The sequence below is a fragment of the Muntiacus reevesi genome, chromosome 5 (assembly GCF_963930625.1).
Source record: "Muntiacus reevesi chromosome 5, mMunRee1.1, whole genome shotgun sequence".
In the NCBI taxonomy this organism is placed as follows: Eukaryota; Metazoa; Chordata; class Mammalia; order Artiodactyla; family Cervidae; genus Muntiacus; species Muntiacus reevesi.
In genome coordinates this window covers 98373024-98390992 of record NC_089253.1, presented here as the reverse complement: position 1 = coordinate 98390992, position 17969 = coordinate 98373024, and the positions used below count along the sequence as shown (strand labels likewise).

The 17969-nt window shown below is 51.3% G+C and overlaps 1 protein-coding gene across 3 annotated transcripts in view; it reads left to right on the top strand.

Moving 5' to 3' along the window:
- Nucleotides 1-17969, top strand: part of KAZN (kazrin, periplakin interacting protein) — a 963882-nt gene that overhangs the window by 897001 nt on the left and 48912 nt on the right. For 2 of the 3 annotated variants that reach the window (XM_065936045.1, XM_065936046.1), the window contains exons 5-8: nucleotides 1503-1692; nucleotides 3750-3880; nucleotides 6787-6837; nucleotides 8281-10774. In XM_065936045.1, coding sequence (XP_065792117.1) covers nucleotides 1503-1692; nucleotides 3750-3880; nucleotides 6787-6837; nucleotides 8281-8448 — 540 coding nt within the window. In that variant the 3' untranslated portion in view covers nucleotides 8449-10774. Of the gene's footprint in view, nucleotides 1-1502; nucleotides 1693-3749; nucleotides 3881-6786; nucleotides 6838-8280; nucleotides 10775-17969 lie in introns of those variants that run through there. The other variant, XM_065936048.1, reaches the window with a different exon arrangement.

The window sequence follows — 17969 nt, the reverse complement described above, 5'->3', positions numbered from 1 at the left end:
AGGGTGGGCGCCATAGACAACCATGGGGCTTCCAGGCTTGGGGCCCAACTTTGACATCGTGCCTGCTGTGCACTCCTAGAGAAGTTACTTAACCTCTCTGAGTTCTGATTTATCTTCTGGCAAGCACAGCTAATCCTGCACTCCCTACTTGAGACCCAGGGCTGTACACTTGAGTACATGATAGTTTTCTAAACCAGGTGGAGATTATCACCTGGCTAGTGGATGAGAAGCTGACTCCTTCAACTCAGCCTCTCTCTGCCAAGGGGGTTTATATTCCCTGGCGGCTGGCAGTGGAAGGGAAGTGATTTCATAGACTCCTGGCATATCCAAGCTAGAGAGAACACTAAAGATTGGTTCAAACTTTTCATTACACAGATGGGGAAACTGAGGCTCAGAGAAGGCAGTGATTTATCTAAAATAACACAGCTGATCAGTGTGATGAGGCTGTATCAGGCTTTAGGACAAGGACTTCATTTCTCAGCTGGAATCTCTTTCTCTGCCTGGAGGAGCCCAGGGTCTTGGGTATGGAAAGTTCTGGAGCTAGGAAAAAGATGAGATGAAGTCTTTCCATTTCATCTGTGTTCATATTAGGGGCAAAGCCAGCACTCATGGTGGCCCTGCCATCTGTTCTCAGTTCGAGCCCATGGGCCCCTCCCCTGGCATGAGCCTGGGGAGTAAGTGGGGAATCAGAAATTGACTATGATGGGAAGACTAGGCATTAATACATTTCTAATATGTACCCTTTTTCTTCCCTGAATAATTTGGGATGACTTCTAATAAGACCACCCCCCCATACCCTGGTGGGGAGCTAACCCAAAGCTCTGTGACCTCAGCCATGAGACAGAGAAAGGAAGACCTGTCTGATTATTGGTGAATAATCACCTGCCCAAGCTCAGCCCCACACCTGTGTCCCAGATTTCCTTGTGTCTCACGTGTTCTCATGGAATCCTGAGAGCCAGGCTGAGGGTCTGCCCTGTTCCCAGCATGTGTTGCACAGCACCTTGCGAAGGGGTCATCACAGGTTGAATTTGGGAGGAGGTAAGCGGGAGAAGGGTCAGGAATAAGGAGGGCATGGTAACCCACTCTAGTATTCTTGCCTGGAGACTCCCATGGACAGAGGAGTCTGGTGGGCTACAGTCCATGGGGTCACAAAGAGTGGGACATGACTAAAGTGACTTAGCACAAGGGAAAAAGGGCAAAACACCACTTTCTTACCATCTCATTCAAATCCCATCTGGTCCTTAGAGACACCAAAAGAATGGGTGCTAAGTGTGTCCTCCCTCCCCCTTTGTGGTCTGACTGTGTGTTGGCAGGAAGTAAAGGATGATTAACCCCAGAGCACACCACAGGTGATGTGCTGATTGGCAGGTGGTGCAGAGCTGGACATGCCCTGGTGTGTCAGATGCCTGGCTTTCTCAGGATGGTGGGTGACGGCCCAGCAGTAGGCAGAGAGGAGTCCCCTTGATCACATGGTCTTCTTCCTGTTCCCCGACTCTCTCCAGGCCAAGCAGTCCTTAGCCACACTGACCAAGGACGTCCCCAAGCGGCATTCACTCGCCATGCCTGGCGAGACGGTGCTTAATGGCAACCAGGAGTGGGTGGTGCAAGCAGACCTCCCGCTGACCGCAGCCATCCGACAGAGCCAGCAGACTCTCTACCATTCACATCCCCCCCACCCCGCGGACCGGCAAGGTGAGTCCAGCCCAGCCACAGCTGTGGAGGCATCTCAGGAGGCGAGCATCCTCTTTACACACTGCAGCTGCTTTGGGGGGGGGGGGGGGGGGGCGGGGGGGCGGGGGGGGAGCAGAGGCCATGGCTCAGGGTAACTGAAAAATCAGAGTGATGGACCTCAAGTGTAGCTGGATACCAAGGTTCAGACAATATCTGGGTCTGACACGCTCCATCCCTCAGCTCTGCCTGCCTCCATTTGGCCTCATCTTTAGACTACTTCTTGCTACAAAGCAGAAAACAGTCTCCAGTAGCTTCTGGCTTGTAGGGCCCCAGCAGCTCTAAAGTCTTAAGAGAAATCTTTCTCTCTGTGTATAGTAAATCCCAAAGATGGACTCTGATTGGCCAGCCAGGGTCACATGCCTATATTCAAACCAATCACTGTGTCTAGAGAGTGGTTACATTGATTGGCCAGCCAGGTCATATGCCCACCCCTGGACCAATCACAGTGTCAGACAGTGGACACACTGATCCGCCCCGTCTGGATCACATGGGCATCCTTTGGCGGAGGAGACAGTGAGAGTTCCTTGATTGACAGCTCCAGATAATCACTGGGTGTGTGGGAAGGTCAGAAATAAATGTTAGGGGTGTTTGCTCCAGGCACTGGTGGGGAAAGGGGCTCAGCCTCTGGTCAACATCTAGACCCACCGGCTACAGTACAAGCCCCAAACCTCTCTGCACATCTGCAGCACACTTGGCTCCATTTTTTTGTCCCTCCTGTGAGTGGCATTTATGTGACAGGTGCAGGTCAGAGACAGCTCGCTCCTGGAGCCTGTGGGTCCTGCTGTAACTTAGCTAGGAACCCAAGCTTCTGACTCCAAAGGCACCCACCCCACCGCCTCTCCTCCTTAGGGCCCCTGGCAGCAAGGATCGCCTCTCAGTAATGTAGCCCTCACTGCTGAGGCGCTGCCTGCACACCATAGGCCCTCAGTCTTGTCAAGTGCTTCCTCCATTCAGGGCCAGCGCCAACCGCCAGGAGAGCGATCTGCTCGGGGGACTCTGGTGGGCTTACAGGCATTCAGCTGCTATTAACTGAGCACCTATACATGCCAGGTACCACGAGTTCTGGAATTGGACATGTATAAGACACCCAGAATGCCCACCCTCATCAAGCTGGCATTGTAGGTGTGAAGACAGAAAACACATGTAACTAAATTGACAAAGTATGATTACAGATCTTAGTTCAGGGAGAGAAATCAACAGAAAGCAGGTGTTTTGATGGGGAAAAAAAGACGGTAGGGAGAGCTGATAATTGGGTGTGGAGAGGTTTCTCTCAGGTCAGGCTGAGATTTGAAGGATGAGAATGTGCCTTATGGGCAGCGGGACCAGGGAAGGCTGAGGCAGGAGGGAAAGAGTGCATGTCGGGCACCATCCGAAAGCCGGTGTGACATGAGCTGAGGCTGGGTGGAGGTGGGCAGGGCTGAATCCCTTCGCTTGAAGGAGGACTGCATTTCTACCCCCAGGTAAAATGAGACCGGTTGCCTGGCTCTCACTGCAGTGAGGAGTGGAGGCCATCTGGGAGACTGCCATGGTCTTCTAGGCAAGAGACAGTGGTGACCTGGGCTAGGGTAGTGGTGGTGGGGCTAGAGAGAAGTGGCCAGATTTAAAGCTGTGTTTGGCTGTGGGGTGAGGGAGTGAGAGAGAGGGGGGAGCCAATGGTGGCTTCAAGACTTCTTGCTTGGGAAGCTGGTATTGACCAGCTGTTAGGATTGCACCAGGTCTAGGTAACATCCAGGCAGCAGGAGCATTGTGAAAACCCATCACCAAGGTGCCTGAAAACTTTGCCTCTTCTCTTCATCCTGGTTAGGAGGGGGCCTGTTGAATCCAGGGACTGGAGATTCTTGCCAGCAGCAGTTCTCTGGTGATGTGTGGGGCTGTGGAATAGAGGGGCGGAGAGCGGTGCAAGTCTCTTTTACATGTCTCAGTGTTCCCATCTATATAATGGGTTGTACAACCTGCAAGGCAGTGAAGGCACGAACATCCTCTCCCTCCCCCACTCACCAACTGTCCCTGCTTTCCAGCAGTCAGGGTAAGCCCCTGCCACTCCCGGCAGCCCTCTGTCATCTCCGACGCATCTGCCGCCGAAGGCGACCGGTCGTCCACGCCAAGCGACATCAACTCCCCCCGACACCGGACACACTCCCTCTGCAACGTAAGGCCAGCAGCCGCAGGGCCCGGACCATGGGCCCCACCTGGAAACCTCAGGGGTGGGGGTGGAGGGGTGAAGACCTACCCGCTGTTTCCTCTCGTCCACCCAGGGAGCATTCTGGCGGAGGCATTTCCTGTTCTGTTCTTTCCTTTTGCAAGAAGAGATGGATGTGGGGAGAGAAAGAAATGAGGCCTGTTGGCTCCTTGTGTCCGGGAGGGCGAGGAAAACCCAGAGGAAGGCGGGCCTGGGTCGGCCACGGGGGCTGAGCAGCCTGGGCTTACCTGTGGTGGGCTGTCTGGGACCATGGGCGTCTCCTCCCAGACTACCTTCCGAGCTCGGGATCTCACCACCACCATCACTCCCATTTCCCCGTAGAACCAGCTCTTGGTCCTTCATCCTGGAATCAGCCAGACTTTTTTTTTTTTTAATCTCCAGGAGTTTTTGCATGTTTTGCTTCTGGAGAGACATCCAGTGAATTTGTTCTAAGTTTGTTTGCTTTGCTTACTTAGTCACATACTTTTTGATTGTATACTGGGTCCCAGCTACCAAGAGGTGCAGGTCAGTAGCCACCTAACTCTTGATGACTGGTGGGGAGACAGGCTTCCCAGGAATGGGGGCGGTGAACAAAGGCAGGTGGGTCAAGCGTCTGAGGACAGGAAGCCTCCACATCAAGGCTCGAACATGAAACACTGGGGTCAGGGTATGGGGACCACTTTTCATATTTGTTCCATCACGTGGTTAATAATCCATGGGGCTCCCCTGCCATGTCCTAAAGACACAGCAGAGTCAGGTCTTCAAATGCACAGACAAGCTTTCTCAAAAACTTGGTTTATGTTGTTCTATTAACCACTGAGATGGATAATAAAAAAGAAATGAGGTGGATATAGTGGGAGAGGAAGACAGAATAACTGTTACTTGCCAGTGGGGATTATCTACCTGGAAAACCTCAAGAGAATAACCTGAAAAGCCATTACACTAATAATGAGAAGTATGTATCAGTACTGGTAGAATATCAATTGATAAAAATCAGTAATTTTCTATATTAGTAATCATAATGGAAGCAATTTTTTTTTCAAATCTACAATAACAATGAAAAGCACTTAATTGCTAAGACTAAACTTGAAATGAGTTGCCTCAGCCTGGTGGTATGGGTGACAGGACTGCTGGCTGGGGCCTCTCGAAGCCAAGTGAGGATGGGAAGGGGGCCTGAATCCCACTCCAGGACTGGGATTCTGTTTTCACTGGGGCTTGAAGGAAGCAATCTGTTCTTCTCTTGTTCCCAGGAGAGAATTCTGGTGATAAAGGCTGTCCTGACAGAACCAAGGCAAGGAAGGTTTGGCCGGTAGAGGGTCCTCTGACATTATTGTCTTTCTGAGGAGTCACTGCTGAGTTATACCTACAGCCAGCACTGCCATTCATTCTTACTGTGGGCCAGATACCCCGTAGTATCTGAGCACACCTCAAATAAGAAGACCTTCCCAAGGGCCATATTTTGTCTTCCCAGTGGGGCTTTGACAGTCAAAATGCCACTGGGAAATCCACCCTGCAGAAAGTGTTCTTTAAAGGCCTCCTGAATTGCATTTGGCTCAAATCTAGCCTTTTGCGCAACTTGGCCTTGGCACATAACCTGCTGCTACAGAGAGCAGGTCTGGCTTGTTTATTCCCAAGCTCACTTTACACAGGGCCCTGCTGCTAGGCAATGGGTGCTTTGATAAGCCAGTCTGTATGTAGATATTTCATTGGGCTCCAGCCTCATTCTCTCATCCATAAATTTGGCAAAGATGGCTCTATACAGAACCAACCTACCTTAGCTGCCTGGCAGATAGATAGTCTGTTTGCAAACCTTGAGATGGGACTAAAGACTAAACTACTGTTTGTTCCATCCCTGTCCTCCCTTAACCACCTCCATCTCCCATCTCAACAGATGTGCATACAGGTAAGCCAGAACCTGAAAATAGCTCCAGGTATAGCTCTGTTCTCAGGCATTTGACCTGATACCTGCAAGAACAGCCTGGCATAAGCAACCCGCATCCTTTCATGCTGTGGTCACTTATTTAGAACAGAGGTGGGGACTCAGCACAGAGAGGCTGGAGAAGATGGACATTGACTCAGGTGACACATGCTTTGTTTCTTGCCTTTTACCAGCAATTCTGGAAATGACCACCAGGAGTCACCCTAGTAATGACTTTTGTGATCCCAGTGATCTATGCCCCAACCCCAGGCAGGGCAGATTGATTCTGGGATATGGTGAGGGCTTTTGCACACTCAGAGGAAGGAGCACTAGACCAAGAAAAAACAGATGGTCTTGAATTTGAGTTGTAGCTCTGGTTTTAATTAGCTTTATAATGTTGGACTGTTTGGAACCTCTCTGTGTATCTGTAAATCAGGCTAATGAGCCCTGTCTGCCCCTCTACACAATAAGACATTTATTGTGTTATTTGTGGGGGAAATATTACTAAGAGGCTGCATAGTCTCACAAGTATTCCTGTCCCAAAATTCTTTATTTTTGTGCTTTTCTGTAAAGTTATACCTCTTTATGAAAAGCATCAAGTGTAACCAACTTCCAGTTTTAACTCAGTGGGTCAATTAGGAGAGGAACTTAGACGCCTTTGAGTGACAGATTTGTTGGTCAGAGGGTAATAGGGGTCAAGAAGCCAGAACGGGCAGAAGATCACCTCAGGGCCTCTGGCCAGGATCCCTGGTCCAGGCAGCATCTCCATGAACCCGAGGTGCCATGATTGAGCCACTGGGACGTGTCTACTTTAGGGGTGGAGGATGGATTCCCCAGAGGCAGGGCAGTCCCTCAGGGATGACTTCCTTCCACGGAAAAGCCCATGTTCCACAGGCCACCTCTGTTGTCATATGTTGTGTGTCTGCTGTTTCATCTTCCTCCTCTCCTTTGGCTACAGGGCGACAGTCCCGGCCCAGTTCAGAAGAACCTGCACAACCCCATTGTACAGGTAGGTGTGCCTTCCCTGGCCACTCAGGCCCTCCCTGGACCCTTCCTTGACTGTGACTTCACTTGTTCCCCTGGGCCCTCAGCATTCCCACATCCATACTTGGGCACCCAGGGCAGAGAGGAGTTAAGCCACAACCTCAGTCACATGTGGGTTGGTGCATGAGCTGGGCTCAGCACCAGGATTTGCCCTGTTACCTCCTCTTCTGGATCTGTGGACCTACTAAGAGCATCCCACGTCCTCCATGCAACCCTGTTGAGTGTCTTCTCCTGGCAGCCACAGGCTGGTGACGGGGGCCTTGGGCTCTTTGGACCTCTTGCTACGGAAAACTTTTTAAAATTCATTTTTAACTTTTCAGTATACTATCTTAAGAGCAAGGAAGGGGCTGTAGGGAGGAAAACATGGATTTGAGGATCAGAGGGGTTCTCCGAGGTCACCTCTCTCATCTTGGGGTTCCGACACACTGGTCTTCTGGACTGCTTGTCTGCACCAGGGTCTGCCAGTGAAGATTTTTCTGTTGCAGATTCCTAGGCCCTTCACCCTGGTGATTCTAATCTGCCAGGCTGGGGTGTGGGGAAGGTGGCTGGAATTAAGGTAATTCTGATGTGGTTTGAGGAACCATTACTCTAACCTCCACCTTTTTGACCAATACCACCACCCTGCGTCTTTGTATAAAATACTTGACAGTTTGCAAAGCTGCAAACCCATAGTTATCCTGAGAGAAAGAGCTCCTCCTTCTCATCATTGTTTTTGTCATTATTAACAATCCCTGCGTCACAAGATGAGAAAACTGGGCTCAGAGAAGGTGGGGGGGCTCTCCAGGTTTCCCCAGGTAGTGACATAATCAAGATCAAAACCCAACCCTGGCCTCCCAGCTCTACTGAGGCCAGTACTGCTTCCTGTCAGTACTGTACTTGTCAGTACAGGTATAGTACTTGTCAGACCTGGGAACCTTAAGGTCCAGGGTCCTTGCTCTTGGCTGACATGAAGCTCTGGTTTTCTCCTCCCTGGTTGCCCGTTCTCCTAACGCCCCCTTTTCCAAAGGGCTCATCTCATGGGCCCTGTGGCCAGCCGTGGCAGCATGCATAGGCATGCTTCTGCAAGCCCTCTACAAGCACAGGAAGACTGTGGACACCACACTGAATTTAAATACAGCAGCTGTTATGAATGCTTATTATGTGCCAGGCGCTGTTCTCAGCGTTTTTTTATCTTCCCTTTAGTGACATCCTCATGACAGTTTTGGATGGGTCCTAGTGTTGTCCCCAAGAGGTTCTGTAACAGGTCCAAGTCCACTCAGTGAGTGAGGGGCAGACCCTAGCATCTCTACCCACGGATGCCCCCCAACCCTGCCTCCCCCCCCCCCCAACCCATCCCTGTCTTCCGCCCCAGCTCAGCTTTTCTTTGTTCTTCTCCCCGCCGCATCCATCACCTGGCCCGACTCCACAGTCACTAGAGGATCTTGAAGACCAAAAACGGAAAAAGAAGAAAGAGAAGATGGGATTCGGCTCCATCTCGCGTGTCTTCGCCAGAGGGAAGCAGCGGAAGTCCCTCGACCCCGGCCTCTTTGATGGTACCGCCCCTGATTATTACATAGAGGAGGACGCGGACTGGTGATACCCGCCTCCCTTCGCCTGCTGCTCAGCGGGCGTGTCTGTGCGTGTGGACGTGCGTGCGAGCGGGGGTGGGGTGTGCGGCTGGGCGTGCATGGCGGTGCGTGTGTGCGCGATCTCGCGCGTACGTGGGCGTGGGTGTGGCCGAGCCTGCTCACGTGGGCCCCTCCCCTGCGTCGTCACCTCTGTAATTGATGTACATACTACAACCGTGTGTGAACATGTCAACTCTCTGTTGTCCTTGGAGCGATACAGTTGTGTTGTTAATCTGGGTTTGTTTTTGTTTTTTTCAATGTTTTTTTTTTCTTTTTGTTCGGTTCGTTGGGGGATTTTTTTGGTCCCTTTCCCTCCCCACCTCCTTTTTATGAAACTTGAAAACTTGAAGGACTGCTGTGTATTTGTAAATAACAAAACTATTGTGCCCTCTGTGCTTGTAAATGTCCCTCGTCCAAACTGCTACTTCTGGAGCCCGTCTCCCTGAGGATGTGGTCTGTTTTTGATGTTCCCCCCACCACCACCCCACTCTGCCTCCCCCCTCCAGTGTGAACGCGTGGGACCAGACCCTGTTCTCGGGCACACCCAAGTCACTTTAACCCCAAAAGGCCATCGTCATCAGGGTAAGGTCCACTCTCCGCAGAGACTTGCAAGCCCAGCCAAGGGGCCCTGTCCTGGCTGGGCTTGTCAGAGGCCAAACGGGCTCTTTTTAATGCCCTGCCAGTTTTTAAATTGCATTGCCGTTTCTTTCTTTACGGGGAAAAGAAAATTGTTCCGTTTAATTTATTTGCACAAATGCAGAAGACTTATTCTAGCTAAATTATTACATAAATATTGGAATGTATATTTTTCCACGGGGGCGGGCGGGAGGCGGGTTCTCTGTTGACTTGTCTGTTCTATGATCATGCTGCTGCCAAACTGTGCAAGGTAGAGTTTAGGGTGGCCAGAACCCAGGGACCATTGGATTTCCAAGCTTGCTTTTTTCTGTTCTTTCTTCTTTTCTCTCCCCCATTGTCCTGCCCCTGCATGGAAAGTGTGCTCTGCCTTTCTCACACCTAGAGCTCTCTCCAGGCCTTTCTATACATATTTATTTATCTGACACACAGAGCACTGACCTCAGTGAGCAGAGCGCCTGATGTCGTGGTCACCTTCTCTTGGGTCTGTCTTTGGAGAGAGGCTGAATACAGGGCAAGACAGCCGACCGCATGACCACAGGGTAGGACCCCAGGGTCACTCGGCACAAGTGGGTTCCCCAGGGGTCCTGGAGTGGCCCCCACCCCCCCCCTGCAGCTGTGTCTCTCTCATCCTTGGTTAATTATGCACATTGGCCAAGCAGGTGTCATGGGGGAGGCACCCATCTCAAGGGGGAGGGCTGTTGGAGACACAGCATCCAGCACCTCTGCCCTCCCTATTCTGGTTGGTTCCTCCACCCACACCTCACAGTCTCTTGGGATTCCTCAGGCCCTATCCTCCAACTTGTCACAGCAGCTTGAGCCCACTCACCCCAGGAGAGAAGGGCTGGCAGAAATGCCTGCCTATTTGGGGAGCAGTGTTGGTCCCAGTGAGGCTTCACCAGCAAAGGAACTGTGAGCATTGTAAGGCCGGGTGATGGAGAACATGTGAGCTTCTAAGCCAGGCTCTCCCATGGCCTAAAACTAGCCTTTCCTGTTCTTCTGACCTGCGAATTCCCACTCTGAACCACTTTAACTACTAACAGCTCAATTCACCCACCCTCTAAACAACAGTAGTTGCGCTTTCTGCTAACCGTAATGTTTGCAGCTCTTACCAAGAAACAAAGAGATTTTTAAATGCTGAAGCATCTCTTATCAGAAGGGATAGGATATTTTTTCCAAAGTCTCTAAAACAGAAAAGCCCCAGTCGGCTGCTCCCTTTCCTTCTGACCTGATGGGGGTTGGAAAAGGTACCTAAAGTAGGCAGGGTACCTACTAAGGATCTTTCTGGGCTCTGTTGGCTGAGCCATTTCACCGAGCCTGGCGGTGAGGGAGAGTAGCTGGAGCGAGAGAGATTTTAGGTAATGCTTTTCTCCCCCCATGAATTTTTTTTTCTTTTGGTTGATTTTTATTGTTTTTCCCTTTACTTACAAGAAAATAAGGTTGCAACCCCTCCTGGTAATAATGATTTAGTAGTTCCTTTTCATTTCAGTTTTTGTAAATTAGGAGATAATTCTAAGAGTTACTAAGGATGATTTATTTAAGAGAACTACGTCAAATAGCGAATGAGTTATGGGTAACATTAGATGAAAATAACCTTTCCCATGGGAAAGGTTTCTTGAAGGCATGGATGCAAATATAAAATATAAAAAAAAAAAATCTAAATAAAGCTTATTTTAAAATATGATCGAATTCTATGTTATTTGATTGCTTCTATCTTACTCCGGGTGGGAGGCAAAGCCCGGCATGACCTGCCCCTTGGACTTTCAGGACTGGGTCCTGTGGGGGTGATGGGAGGGGCCGAGGAAAGCTGGCTGGATTCTGGGCCCTTGGAGGGGCTGAGGCTGGGGTGGTCTCCCAGAAACATCTCATCTTTGCCACCCTGACTGTAATTTGGAGGAGCCATCAGCATCCAGGGCTGCCCGTGGTCCTAAGGCACCACCTCCAAGCCTGGCGCCCTGACCCTCCATTCTCCAGCCCAGTGGCCCCAGTCAGCTTTCATCTGCTTCCTTCTCCCCCCAGTGCTCCTTCAATAGACCCACAGCGGGGCCCTGTGAGTTTGGGGCACATTACTTCCTGCAGACCTCAGTGAGCCTCTGCATTGTCCCGACTTCCTGCCTTCCCTGGGGACTGAGAGGAGCTTGAGAGAGAAATTAAAGGAGCCACAGGGCTTCCCTAATGAAGCCAGAGTGGGCTGGGCTTTTCTGAGCCCCGTGAGACCGCCCCCAGATGCAAAACCCAGTCCTCCTGCAATGAAAACTCCGTAGTATAGCCTGAGAAGAGGCCCTTGGAAGACTAGCCTTTTTAACCCCCCTTGCATTTCTACTAGAAGAAAGCTCAAAGTGCCATAAATGTATAGACCATGCCGAGAAGTTACAGACTGCAGGACTGCCAGGAACTGAGGGGTGTATGCCCCAGTAACTGTCAACCTGGCTACACATTAGAATCACCTGCAGAGCTTTCAGAACAAAAAATGACCAATGCCAGGTGCTATATTGCTGAATCAATGTGGTAAAACCTCCTCTGGTACAGCCAGGGTCGAGAACCACTGGGCTTATCTGAGGAGCATGAATGGCCCGAACACACGTGCCACAGCCCCTCTCTCCCTGGTCTCAAAAGAGACATCACTGAACAATTAAAGAGCCCTTCCCACCCAGCCCCAAATGGCCTCTCATGTCTTCACTTTACAAAGCCTCCAACAGCCACTGCCAATCAATCAGCATTGGCATTCAAAGAGAAAGCCAATTTGCCTTCCCAAAACTAACCCAACCCCCTACACTGAACAGATGAGGGAAAGCTTTGGCCCAGAAAGGAGTGATCTGGTCAAGATCCTTGCCATCGGTGTTGCAATACCATGGCCTTCTCAAGGGCCAGGCCACACCTGATTCAAGTCCACATAGCTCTACTCAAAAGCCACACTCCCCTCCTTTGTTAATCTCCAGACCTTGCCCCAAAGGGTCCAACTTCAAGTGTCACTATATTAGTCAGAAGTTGGAGTAGGGCTGCCCCGTCTGCAGGATCCATGGACAGCTGCACAGGTTGTGCACTGCATTACCACTGTGTGGATGGTACGCAGTATGCAGCCTGCATGGCTGTCCACAGTGGCCCCTGCGTGCCCTCCCACCCATGCTGGCAGGCTCCAACAGGCATAACCTAATATAGTGATAACAACAATAACATCTAACATTTGTTGGGCACTTACCGTGGGCCAAGCTCCATGCTCCGCGCTTGACATGTATTAACTCAGTTAACCCTCCAAAGGCCCCATTGGCAATGGAAAAACAGGCAAAGTACATCATCCAGGATCAAGGAGCCAGGAAACAGAACTGGGCTTCCAACCTAGCAAGGCTGTAGTGCCCTGAAAGATTCCTTCGAGTGGGCAGTGAGGGGCTGGGACCAAGCTCTGTGGGTGCCTCCAGTCCCTCTGCTGGGCCTGGTTTGAACTTGACTCCACCCCTACTTTCACCCACCAGTAGCCTCTGGCACAGCCTAGCACTTTCCCGGCTTTTGTGACGAAGTCTATTTCTGTTGGTCTTTTTCTGCCAGGCTCAGAAAACGCACTGTGGTTCAGCATGAGCTCTCCATCTCAGGCAGGGGATGGCCTCCGTCTGCCCTGCTATGGAACCCCTCTCGGTACCAGAGCTGCCGCTTCCTGGTGGGGACGAGGCGGTGGGGCGGAGGGGAGGCCCCCTCCTGGCTACAGGAAGGCCCAGGGGTCCCAGGAGCCTCTCCCGACAACTGTGCGCAAGGTTATTGGGCAGCTGCTATGTGCATCACTCAACCTGGGCTCCTGGGGAATCCAGGTGTAGTGGGGCTGCAGGAGATGGCATCATCGGGCCTGTGACTATATGAGTTTAAAAGCATCAACGGGCCTTCTCACCAAAAACCTGCATTTCCTCCCAAACACCCTACCCCCTCGCTCATCTGCTCTGAACAAACGACTCAAGCTTTTTCAACTCAAACCCCATCAGGTGGGGCAGAACCTGCCATGCCCCCTGACTTCCCACCTGTGCCCAAGGAGAAGGAACCTGGTGCTGATGAAGAGCCAAGTGGGAATATATACGGTTAACTTTATAAGAGGATGCTGATGTGCTCAGTCGTGGCCGACTTTTTGCAACTCCATGAACTGTAGCCCACCAGGGTCCTCTGTCCAGGGAATTTTCCAGGCAAGAATACTGGAGTGGGTTTCCATTTCCTTCTCCTATCTATTATAAGAGAATAGGTTCATAATTTTATAATATAAAAGAATGCCCTATAAGCTTAAAAATAACTTAGGGGGTTGATCTTGACCCAATGTTAGAAGCTGTTGAAATAGCGAAGTCATAGCACATCACCAGGGAAGTGTCACTGTGTAGAGAGATTGAGGGGATATACCCTGATGCCAGCTGGTGTATGGAGAACCCATACCTGAGCCACAACTGTGTGGTGCCTTAAAGCCCAGTTACCAAAAAATACGCAGATATGAACCCCTGCACTCTACCTCCCCAACAAACTGAATCCACAAGAAAATTACCCCAAGAGGATTAATCTCTAAGAAGCAAGAATAGCAGCAACTGAAAACCTTGACCTTTCCTTCTTGAAAATGGCAGGACTCCTAGTCCCTAGCATGTCCCAAGGGGTAGCCTGTAACATTGTCAGAGCATCAGTCATGCTTCTGAATCAGAGTCCCTGGAAAACGCTGGCTGACTGCTTGTTTGCATTTCTGAGTTTCAGGCTTTGGAAATCTTTGACTGTTTTCTTAATGGGTTACCAGGCACTAGCAATTAATTGCACCTAAACAAGAGAATCTAAGATTGCATGTCTTGCTTCATCTGGAGGACCCTTGCAGGCCACCGGTGGGGCTGGGCCAGGCCAGGCCTGGGTAATCAATTGTCTAGCTCTGGACCAGCATCTGGTTTCAAGCTAGTCGATTAACCTGTGAGCCTCGGTGTTCTCACCTGTGAAGTTGGTGTAACAACCCTTTTCTCCTTGTGGGCTCAGAAATGCCAGCTGATTCTGTTCTGGAGCCTGGAAAGCACTGGCCTCATGGCCTGTGTTCCCCAGGATTTGAATAGATTTAAGTTCAACCAGAGATAGGAAGGGCTTCCTTGGTAAATCAGATGGTAAAGAATCTGCCTGCAATGCAGGAGACTTGGGTTCAATCCCTAGGTCAGGAAGATCCCCTGGAGAAGCAAATGGCAACCTTTCTCCAGTATTCTTGCCTGGAGAATCCCATGGATACAGAGGAGCCTGGAGGGCTACAGTTCACTGGGTCACAAAGAGTCGGACATTAGTGAAGTGACTGAGCACACATGCACGCAAGTGCACCCCCAGACTTTCCTGCCTACCCTCCTCCCCATCAGAGAAAGATGGTACAGGGCCCTCCCTGCCCAACCCTGGCAGAACTGGGAAGCGGGGGCCACTCTTGGGCCCCCCACCTTCTGAAAGCCTGCAAGTTGAGGCCTGGACATCCTCCCAGGCCAGGCACATTCCCCTGGATGAACCACAGTGAGACTGCATTGAACAATGCCACTCCCAGCTCACAGCTCTTTGCAGTTTACAAAGCCCTCTCACAGGCGGGCTAGAGTCAAGGTTAAGATGTAGATTCTGGACAAACTCTGGGTGCAAACCTCAGTCCTGATGCTTGCTACCTAGTAACCTCAGGCAAATTCCTTAACCAGGCTGTGCCTCAGTTTCCTCACCTCTACATAAGAACAGTAAGATAGTGTCAGAGCTGCTGCAAATGAGTTACTATGTATAGAAGGCTTAGCCCAGGTAGTGATAAATGTCAGCCATAACGACAATGATAACAATGGTGACAAGGATGACCTCATTTTGGCCTCTCACCAGCCCTGTGAGACAGGCAGAATAGGCCCCTTTGTACACATGCCAAGGCTTGGCCCAGGTTAGTTCAGTAACTCACCCCAGCCACTAGGACCAGCCCAGGTAGAGGGCTCGAGGGAGCAGGAGTCTTAGAGCCGGAGGGCTCTTGATGGCCTCTCGCCCACTCCCCTCACATCACAGCCAGGCACAGCATCAGTGACTGAGCCAGTTCTGGAACCTGAGCCTGCTGACTCCCAGGCCAGGGCCCCGAGCTGGTGCAGACCACAAGGTTCAGCTGGAGAAAAAAAAAATATATATATCCCTGGGTCAATAAGTTTTAGAAACATGAAATGGCAACCCACTCCAGTATTCTTGCCTGGAAAATTCCCTGGACAGAAGAGCCTGGAAGGCTCCATGGAGTCGCAAAGAGACACAACTGAGCGAAGCAGCACAAAGTATATTCAACATGAACACTAGCTTTTCAAGGCTCTAGCAAGTGAAGAAAAATAGTTCACTGCTTTCCACCTTGTGTTTCCTAAACTTAACTGAGCACAGAACTGTGTCTTTGACCCTGGTTCCCTGGGGCGCTCTGTGGGGCTGTTGGGATGGCTCCACAGTCCCCTTTAGCCTGTGCTTGGATACTGAGTCAGTGCTTCTTTGGTGACCTCTAAACAGGCTTCCCAGCTGGCACAGTGATAAAGAATCCGCCTGCCAGTGCAGGAGACACAGGTTAGATCCCTGGGTCGGGAAGATCCCCTGGAGGAGGAAATGGCAACCCACTCCAGTATTCTTGCCTAGAAAATCCCAGGGACAAAGGAGGCTGGTGGGTGATGGTGAGGGGGTTGCAAAAGAGTCAGACACGAGTTAGTGACTAAACAACAACAACAAGCAGACTCACTTCTGACAGGGTTTAGCCACAGAAGCCCCTGTGACTCATGTGGGATCTCCATAAGCCTGAAGAGGTGAGGTGAGGGACAGCTCTGGTGGTCTAGTAGTTAAGACCTTGCATTTCCAATGCAGGAGGTGTAGGCTCAATCCCTGGTCGGGGACCTAAGATCCCATATGCCATAGGGCACAGCCCAAAAAAAAAGTGAGGTGAGGTGAGCTGGGCGCAGGGCCAGGTGGAGCCAGAACACTTCTCTGAGCATCTCCTTTGCTTGGAAAGAAGCTGAGTCAGTGAGCAGCATCTGCAGAGGCAGAGAGACCCCCACAGAGTGGCTGAGAAATTCCAGTCTCAGGTGTTCATTTTGCTGCTGTCCCAGGTGTAGACAGAGGAGCCAAGTCTAATGCGACAGGGCCCTGGGGCAGGAAGAGAAGTGCACACACCACCCTGCCAGACATCTGGCCCACCTGCCTGTCCCCGACCAGCTCTGAGCTGCCTAATTGCTTTCCCTGGGACAGGCCAGTGGGACCGGAGTCACATCCAAACTGACCCCACACCTGCCCAGGAGCACCAGCTTCCTTCCTTGTTAGGCAGCAGATATTCCTGGGGGTGGCATGGAGCCCGTGATCAGGAGGACCCGGGCCAGGGAGGGGAGAAGGCTGACTCTGTCAGCTGTCACCACGGGGACCAGCGCTCTGGTGACAGAAGAGGAAGCTCTCTGCAAGGCGGGGGAATCTGAGGGCTGTCTGCAAACCGAGGGCCAGAGAGCACATCTCGGGATGGTGAATCATTTACAGGGCCCCTCCATCTCCTCACGCTTGTTTAAGAAACACAAATTCACTTTAGTGACAGCCTGAACCAGCAGAATTGATCAAAACCAAGCCGTGGGGGGTGGGGGGGGGGGTACTTCCCTGGCCGCTCAGTGAAGAATCTGCCTGCAATGCAAGAGACCTGGGTTCAATCCCTGATTTGGGAAGATCCCCTGGAAGAGGGCATGGCCACCCACTTCAGTATTCTTGCCTGGAGAATCCCCATGGACAGAGGAGCCTGGCAGGCTACAGTCCATGGAGTCGCAAACAGTCGAATACGACTGAGCAACTAATCACACACACACACAAGCCATCGGGGAGAGGAGTTGAGGAAAGACCAAGTTGAGTTGATCTTTGGGTTTGAGTCCAGAGCTGGCACTCAGCTGTGTGACCCTAAGCCAGTCCCTCAGTCCCTCTGAACCTCAGTTTCTCCCTCTGTAAAATGGAAATCAGACTGCCTACCTCACAGGGCAGTTGCAAAGATGGAATCAGAAGTGGGTAAAAGCATCTGGCATATGGCAGAGCTCGACTTTCCTCATCTGTAACATGGCCTCTGGGAACCTGTGTCCACCTTTCGGGGGAGGACACAGTCCATTCACAGCCAGGCGTCATGAAGCACCAGGCAGCCGGTCCTGATGGGGAGGTGAGTGGAGAGACCGCCGCTGTCTGCTCTGAGGGTCTCCGCTGCAGTGTCTGAGTGACAATGATAAGGACCCACCTCTGTGAGCACCCTCATGGCCAGCCCTGTGCTGGGCTCACACCAGCCCCCTCCCACTGAATCTAAAGGAAGCAGTCACGCCAGGCTCCAGTGCTTCCAAAGCTCCTGGTTTTTCAAGAGAAGCCAAAAATGTCATGTGATACCCCCAATTATTTAATATCAGCATCTACTTTGCTTAAGTTTAGTGTCCTTGGTATGTGCTCAATTGTATCCAGCTGTTTGTAACCCCATGGACTGCAGCCCACAGGCTCCTCTGTCCACGGGATTTTATAGGCGAGAATACTGGAGTGGGTTGCCATTTCCTCCTCCAGGGAATCTTCTCAACCCAGGGAGCAGACTGAGTCTCCCACATCTCCTGCATTGGCAGACAGGTTCTTTACCACTAGCACCTGGGTATCCTTTGAAAGTGAAACGTGAAAGCCGCTCAGTGGTGTCTGAATCTTTGTGACCCCATGGACTATAGAGTCCATGGAATTCTCCAGGCCAGAATACTGGAGTGGGTAGCCTTTCCCTTCTCCAGGGGATCTTCACAAATCAGGGATCGAACCCAGGTCTCCTGCATTGCAGGTGGATTCTTTACCAGCTGAGCCACAAGGGAAGCCCAAGAATACTGGAGATCCAGCAGATCTTCCTGACCCAGGAATTGAA